The sequence below is a fragment of the Carassius carassius genome, chromosome 21 (genome assembly GCF_963082965.1).
Source record: "Carassius carassius chromosome 21, fCarCar2.1, whole genome shotgun sequence".
Taxonomy (NCBI): domain Eukaryota; kingdom Metazoa; phylum Chordata; class Actinopteri; order Cypriniformes; family Cyprinidae; genus Carassius; species Carassius carassius.
In genome coordinates, this window is record NC_081775.1 from 15,027,616 (window position 1) to 15,036,392 (window position 8,777).

General features: G+C 38.0%; 1 protein-coding gene across 1 annotated transcript; it reads left to right on the forward strand.

Moving 5' to 3' along the window:
- The first annotated feature begins 257 nt into the window (after positions 1 to 257).
- On the forward strand, positions 258 to 1,952 carry si:dkey-56i24.1 (glycosyltransferase family 92 protein). The gene has a single exon (XM_059502768.1). The coding sequence runs from the start codon at positions 618 to 620 to the stop codon at positions 1,932 to 1,934; it is 1,317 nt and encodes a 438-aa protein (XP_059358751.1). The 5' UTR covers positions 258 to 617; the 3' UTR covers positions 1,935 to 1,952.
- Positions 1,953 to 8,777: the final 6,825 nt, after the last annotated feature.

An 8,777-nucleotide genomic window follows, 5' to 3' on the forward strand; every position in this document is an offset into this window, starting at 1 on the left:
TTCCATCTATAACTTGACTTTTTTTTCTTCAGATATTCTGTTTTAAACATAATTGCTTTACTGTTTGTGTGTGTGTGTATATGTATGTATATATATATATATATATATATATATATATATATATATATATATATATATATATATATATATATATATAATTTTTTTTTTCTTGAGACTATTTACAATGAGACATATACTCTGCCTAGAGACTTATCTTGAAATAATCAAACTCTTAATGAAATAAGTAATTGTAAAAATTTTAAAAGTATTTTTGAATCACCCTAATAGATGATGAAAGCATTGTGACATCAACTGGCCCTGAAAATGGCACAATAGTAACATAACCATTAAGCGAGAAGCGTTCTCAGGAAGTCTTTCTTTGTTGTTTATCATCTGCCTTCATCAGTGGTTGTTGCGTGAGACTTTTGTTCTTGTCGTATTTGTTTGTTGTTGAAAGTACAATGCAAGACCAGACTACTGCATATCTCATTAAGTGTGGATACTACTAGTTTAGTTCTGTTTTAACAAATATCTTGCAACCAATACCATTGCGTTATAAATTAAGTATTTTGGATTTTGACATTTCTTTGCTTCACTCCACAGCAACTAAAGGACAGATGGAAAAAGGCAAAGTGTTTCTTTCACTATTAATTGTCAGTATTATTGGCATTCTAGTTTTAGTGCACATGAACGGTGATACATATTACATACAAGCTCCTACAGCAATAAAAGCTCCTCTGTCAAATAATAAATTCAAAATCCTGGAAGCTTCATATCCAATAACAGCCATTAGAGACTCTGAGCATTTCATGGTGTCTGCCTTTATCGACCACAGACTGAATGGGGTCATTCGAGTCATCAGCATAATCAACAGAAACCGTCTTCAGCCGCTTTACTGTGTTTACTGCAATGCTGAACAACTCTGCAAAACTGTTCACACTGAGGTCCAGATACACAGCGACCATTTTAGCTTCCCCTATGGTGCCTCAGATGTGATTTGTAAAGGTAAACCCATGACTGATGCAACTCATGTCCTCATAACTGTCAAGAAAGATTTAGCTGACCTCAAAATGGAATATCTGCCAATAAAAAATAAGGCTGTACAAGAGACTTTCAAGTTTAACTTCACTGTTTGCATCTCTAACCTTTTTGGTGACTACAACAATGTACTGCAGTTTGCTCAAACGATGGAGATGTACAAGCTTCTGGGAGTACAGCATGTGGTCATCTATAACACTAGTAGTGGACCAGACTTGGAGAAGCTCTTAAAACATTATGAAATGGAGGGGATACTGGAGATCGTTCCATGGCCTATCGACCAGTTTCTGAACCCTTCTTCAGGTTGGAACATCAAGCTACACAAGGGAGACATTCATTATTATGGTCAGTTAGTAACACTCAACGAGTGCATTTACAGGCACATGTACCAGTCAAAGTACGTTCTCCTGAATGACATTGATGAAATCATCATGCCTTACAAACACGCCAGTTTACAATCTCTAATGGGGGACCTCCAGTCTGCTCATCCCAGTATAGGAGTGTTCCTCATTGAGAACCACATATTCCCTAAAACACAGTTTGAGGAGAGTAGGAAGTTCAAACGAGCAGTATGGAATAATATCCCAGGTGTCAATATCATGGAGCACATCTACAGAGAACCAAGTCGAAAAAATATTTACAATCCCACAAAGATGATAGTCAACCCAAGGAAGGTGCAGCAAACTTCAGTACACTCCTCTTTGAAACACTTTGGAGGCAGTTTCCATGTACCGTTTAATGTATGTAGGATTGTACACGTGAGAGTCCCGCTGCAGGGGCATCTTACCAAAGAGCAACTCATTGTAGACAAAAGAGTCTGGGACTTTGAGCAAGAACTGATACACAACATTGACCACACTTTGAAACTTTCTGGCTTCCTGAAGGCTTCTGTTTGATATCTTTGTATAGTATTAATGAAAATGATTATGAAATTATTATTATTATTATGAATTAATGAAAGTATGCAAATATAGACAACTGTATTTAAAAAAAAATTGTTTTTAACTTGAACACATTCATTAAAATAATAATGCATTTGAGCTGTTGCCACCGGCTCAACTGTCATAAAATGCTCTTTAAAAATTAGATATGAAAGCATTGGTATTTGTCAAATAACATCAAGCCAATAGTTTATGCATAATTAATGCATAAGTATTTTATAATGCAAAAATATGCCATGTTATACTGTATTGATGTGATAAAAAAAAAAACGTTCATACTCTCAGTACACATATACTGTAAAATTAAATAATTTTGTCAGTGCCAGAATGTTTAGTTTTTTTTATGGACCTTCTGATTAGGGTTAGGGTTAGGGTGAACAGGTCTTTCATGTTCATAATGCAAAAAAATGGAAAAGAAACAGCTTCTTGATAGCCTGTATTACTGTAGTTTATGCAAGCTGCATATGACATTCAAATTATGATCAAATGCAAATTTATTGCAACCGCAGAAGTGCAGTTGATCTGACACGTAGAGGAACCTGTGTCATCTCTTCCTATATATTTTTTGACCTTAGGCTTAGCTCATTTATGCACACCTGCTCATTGTGGACTGTAATGTGCATATACAAACTTTCATGTAGTGTTTGCATCTGTTGAAAGAATGATTAAATTGTAATGTATTTTGTTGTAATTTAATGATTTAAAATAAAATCTGATTAAACATCACTTTAACAGTCATAAGTGGGAAAGTAACAAAGTTTGCCTTTACTTGAGTTTTACTTACTATACACTGAAAACAGAGGCATTTTTATTGATGCATATTATATAATACACAGTGAAGATAGTGTATTAGGACACTGACTCATTTCATACATACCTGCAAAGGTGTTAAATAGGTACAGTACAGACCAAAAGTTTGGACACACCTCATTCAAAGAGTTTTCTTTATTTTCATGACTATGAAAATTTTAGATTCACACTGAAGGCATCAAAACTATGAATTAACACATGGAATTATATATGGAATTATATACAAAACAAAAAAGTATGAAACAACTGTAAATATGTCATATTCTAGGTTCTTCAAAGTAGCCACCTTTTGCTTTGATTACTGCTTTGCACACTCTTGGCATTCTCTTGATGAGCTTCAAGAGGTAGTCACCTGAAATGGTCTTCCAACAGTCTTGAAGGAGTTCCCCGAGAGATGCTTAGCACTTGTTGGCCCTTTTGCCTTCTGTCTGCGGTCCAGCTCACCCCTAAACCATCTCGTTTGGGTTCAGGTCTGGTGACTGTGGAGGCCAGGTCATCTGGCGCAGCACCCCATCACTCTCCTTCTTGGTCAAATAGCCCTTGATGACTTCAGTGTGACTATACAATTTTCATAGTCATGAAAATAAAGAAAACTCTTTGAATGAGAAGGTGTGTCCAAACTTTTGGTCTGTACTTAACCTATTAAGGTAAGGTAAGGTAAACAACTTTAAGGACTGCCCACTGAACGCCTATAAAATACAATGTATGCCTGCCTTAGACTTTTGATTACTGCAGAGCCACACAGCACGTTCTCAATAAATAAGTCTTCTGAAGTTACCCAAAAGTTTCATGGTCTTTAGCATTTTAAAATTCTAAAGCAATGGATTCTTATGCATCTCCTGACATATATTTCTTCCAAAGATTAAAATGGAATGGTGTTTAATGTCAAAAAGACATCAAAAATAATCTTTTTTTTTTTTTAATTTTTATAATCTACATGTTAGTTTCAAGGAGTCATGAGCAGAGAGAGCACAACCATATCAATATTACATAACAGATGTAACAGATGTGGTGAAGGCATTACATAAATGACATTTAGAAAAAAACACCTGTATCAATATAAAATACATGGTCATGTTTAAAGAAAAAAAGCTACATAATGTCTACTTTGTGTTTAGGGAAACATCTACTGATCAACACAAGCAAGCACACGTCATAGGATTTCTGTGGTAATATATCTTATGAATCTAAAACCTGTTATACATTCCTTTATGAACAACAAAAGCCAAGTAGAGATTTATACTTCATGGACAAACTCAATGAAAGCAGTCTAAATGTTGGGAGAAGAAACATGCTTCCAAATCAATGTGACCTGATTGTTTATACCCATTGCAGAATAAGCCATTCAAGAATTGACCCACATGTTTTTAATATTAGTAGAATATCCACCAACATGCTCTTTTTTCCAAAACCCTTTATCCATTAAACATGTTTTATTAGTTTGTGATTGGTTTGATTACCTTTAAATTTCTTGATTCAAAAAGTGTGGATTTCAGGAACAAAATGTAGTACAACTTTAAAACAGAACCCCCCCCCCTTTTTTTTTTTTTTTGATTTGTTTAACTACAGTAATAAAGTACACATTCTGTTGGTCGTCATCCACCATCCCCTGCACTGGATTAAAAAACCAAACAAACACACACACACACAAAGTTAATTCTGAAAAAGTTTACCCATGTCTTCATGTATGTCTGCAATAGTGGCCTCATATATAACTTCAGAAAATTCCAGTCTTCTCCATTAGAAGTGCTCCTGCTAACTAGGAAAACAATAAAAAGCAAAAGTGCAAGTAGCAAACTCTGACTTTTAACAGATACATTAATTACAAACAAAACAGCTTCTCCACATGAACTGCAACCTGGTTCCATGTGAAAACCTTTTTAAGGAGGAAAAAATAGTTCAATAGTTGTTACTTCATAATAGTTGTTACTTACTTAAAAGTCTTTATATTGTTCCTTTTTTCATACCTTACAGTGAGCAAGTTTTATTGTGCCACCATAGCCTACACACTTCAGAGGACATAGCTACTTTTAATAGCAAAACAGAGGAATGTAAGAAAATATTTAACAGCTGCTGCTATTTGTGCACAAACAAACAATTATATTCTAAGATTTATATTCTATACATTTGAAGCTGAAATGTCCTGGTTGGAAAGTTTTTGTGATCTGGTGAAAACGCATAGTAACTTTGACACACCACATGAATATTCATATTTACTCCCCCCAGTGACACCAAATATCTCAGACACCGCATATTTCACAACACCGGTTTGAGTAGAAAAGATGGTTAGCGTCATTTTTTCATAGCGTCACAAATTACGAAGAGAATCTTAGCTTAAATTGCACTTAGTCATAGCAAGCATAAACTTTTCTAGATTTTTGCCAATTTAAACGAGAAAATAAAACGGTCAAACACACACACAGCAGAGGCACTGGTGCTGATGTAAACGTCGACAGCCGCACTTATCGAGGGCTCAGCAAGACAGACGTTATTCATGAGTGACAAGTTTTTTAACATGATAAGTTATATATAAATGTCATTGTAAAAATTACACAAAGTATTTTTGTAAGTATTTTATACTTCACAGAAACTAAAGGACAGGTGGAAAAAAGCAAAGTGCTTCATTGACTTTGAATTTTTCCTTTTTGCATAAGTTATAACGTATCTGATTCTGAATGACTTCAAGAAGTAATCACAATGCCTAAATATAAGTTAAAGAGTGGGAGAGTGACTCAACTCTCAAAATGTGAATGTAATGGAGTGCAATGTCTGTCACTGCAACTCCGAAATCATAGCACATTTTAATTAATGAATCAAAATCGAAATAAAACTACATATTTTAGTTTATACGATCCTATTTTTTATCTTTTAAAGAGTCCATTGATAAATACTAAACTGCTAAACTAGTTTTGACTCTGCAAAGTTCTGTATTATGTTCTAATATGAACTTTTAACCTTCCACTAGTTCTGTGTAAAATTATAGAGCGACACGAAGCGTATTATTGTTGTTGTTGTTTTTTTAATTGTGGGATTCCAGGTTGCAGCAAAGTCAGATTGTGCAGAAGAATCATCTGTTTCCTGTGGTCTTGTCCCAGTGGTTGTCTGAGACAAGGTCTTTACAGGGGATCTGGGGCTCTAGTTGTCCTGGTCTCCCTTTGACATTCAGGGCTGTAGAGGTCCTTTCTAGGTGCTGATCCACCATCTGGTCTGGATATGTACTGGATCCGGGTGACTGCAGTGACCCTCTAGAGAGGGTAATGTGCGGCTTGTCTCCAAAAATTTGATTGATGAGGGTCATAAAAGCCATCTGTTCTGGACACCTGTTTGTACACCCCCCCTCCCCTCCCTGTACACCCCCCAGTGACCTAAATATGAACTTATGAACCCAAGGAGGAATTTCGGTGGGAGGGAGAAGTGTTGGGAAGCTATGTGCTTTTTTTAAACTCTGAAAAGGGTGAAATCATGAAAATGGTGTAAGGGAAGATTTTATTAAGGTTTTAAGTACACAGTGTATTTCAAGAAAAAGATTATAAACACATAGCAGCAATGGAAACAATGTAATGATCGTTTTCGTAGTTGGAAAAGTGTAAAAACGTTTTTAAAGTTGTTACAAATGAAATAAAACTAGGTTACTGGTTATTTATCTAAAACAACCAAACAAGTCAAAACTATCAGATATGTTTTCGTTAAGCAACACGTGAAAAAGCAACATATCTTATATCTATAAAGGATATAAACTAGTATAATATAATGATGTTAAGTAAACGTCTCGAATGAAGACGATGTTTAAAGCAATATTTTAATACCCAAATTCACAGAAATATTGCTTTTGCATGACCAAAGAGGCCCCGTTAACATGAGAGCAAAAACTGGGAAAACGAGTCGTATAAGGCCCTAAGCTTAAGACCAAACCATTACAATTAGGAAAGAGCTAACAAAGTCATGGAAACATTTCTTTCTGGTTTCAAAGTATAACGCTATGAAAAACATTGCGGTTTATATCTCGCCACTCTAGCAAATTTTAGGTGTACTTAGCAGTTCTATCATGCGGTTAGGGTATATTGTACTTATTGTCATTATGAATATTTGTACGCTTATTTTCTTTTCGGCATCTTAATGAACACTTACACAATTTGTCTTACTGTTTTTCGCCGGAATATTTTATTAAAAGATGACGAGGTGTACGGTTTCAGTAGCTAACGCACTTGTCTGTCACATTTACGGTCACATTTCGACACCATGGTATAATGAGCATACTCGCACCCTAAAGAGAGCAGCCCGAAAAATGGAGCGCAGCTGGAGGAAAACAAAACTAGAGGTATTTCGTATTGCTTGGCGGGAAAGTAACATATCCTACAGAAAAGCATTAAAAACTGCTAGATCCAATTACTTTTCTTCTCTTTTAGAAGAAAACAAACATAACCCCAGGTATTTATTCAATACAGTGGCTAAATTAACGAAAAATAAAGCCTCAACAAGTGTTGACATTTCCCAACACCACAGCAGTAATGACTTTATGAACTACTTTACTTCTAAAATCGATACTATTAGAGATAAAATTGCAACCATTCAGCCGTCAGCTACAGTATCACATCAGACAGTGCACTATAGACACCCTGAGGAACAGTTCCACTCATTCTCCACCATAGGAGAGGAAGAATTGTATAAACTTGTTAAATCATCTAAACCAACAACATGTATGTTAGACCCTATACCATCTAAGCTCCTAAAAGAGGTGCTTCCAGAAGTCATAGATCCTCTTCTGACTATTATTAATTCCTCATTCAATAGTTCACGCTTACATATAATTAGCTGAGGTATGGAATGCGTATTTGGCGTGCTGTCCGGGGAAGGGCTCCGAGCTCGGGAATGGCCCGAACCTAGAGTACCCCCCCTTCCCCGTCTATTTATAAAGTGAACTTGAAGTGAGGAGATGGGGTGGAGGAGGGATGCTGATAAACCGTCAGTGGATAGAGGTAAGTCAGCGATATTTATACTATGGGATTGATTACTTGATTATGGTCCACCTGTGTTGGTTAGGCTAAGTATCTGACGCGCTCCTCCCGAATCTTATTAATAAAATTACATTTCAATAGTTCACGCTTACATATAATTAGCTGAGGTATGGAATGCGTATTTGGCGTGCTGTCCGGGGAAGGGCTCCGAGCTCGGGAATGGCCCGAACCTAGAGTACCCCCCAAAAAGCAAATGTACATGAGGACAGCCGCCAGTTTAGAGAATGCCCCCCCAAAAGCATAGAGTACTGGCGGGGGCTGATTTGGTGTCTGAGGATTCGTCTCGTTGGCAGGTTGGAAGGGCCTACATACTCCGAGAGAGCGACTTGGGCATTGGGAGAGTAGGCCCTACCGGCTTTAGCTAGTGAACTACGTGGTTGTTGGCGCCCGGTCGGTAGGGCTCGGGCCGATGCTCAACTGAAGCTTTTTGGCGTTGGAACGGTGAGCCCTACCGGCCGATGAGGAGGAGCAGCGTGGTTGTGGTGCCCGACCGGGAGGACCCGAGTTGCCTCGACCGGAATAGGTCACGGTGTCGGCGTACGGGCCCTACTGGCTGATAGCCCCTGCTATTCAGTGGGTGAAGGGCCTAGTGCTGACCGAGAGGGCCCATGAAGCCTCCGACAGGAGATTGAGACTCAGAATGACGGACGTCTGGGTCCTCTCGGTTTGGCAGATAAAAAGCTTTGGGCTGGCCGACAAGGAGGACTCTGGCGACATCTGATGGGAGATCCCGACTCACGGCATTAGATGGATGAGACTCACTTGCGGCCGGCAAGCATAGGCCCGCCCGGGAGAACTCTCGCCAGACGTCTGAAGGGAGCGCACGCAACAGACGGGTAAGCCTCGCCGGACGGGGAGAGTGGAAAGGAAAACCCGACTGGGAGGTCTCTCGCAGCATCCGATGGGGCATTAGGCTCAGAACATCGAACGGGTAAGCCTCGCCAGGCGGGGTTAAAAGATGTGAGGGTAGCTG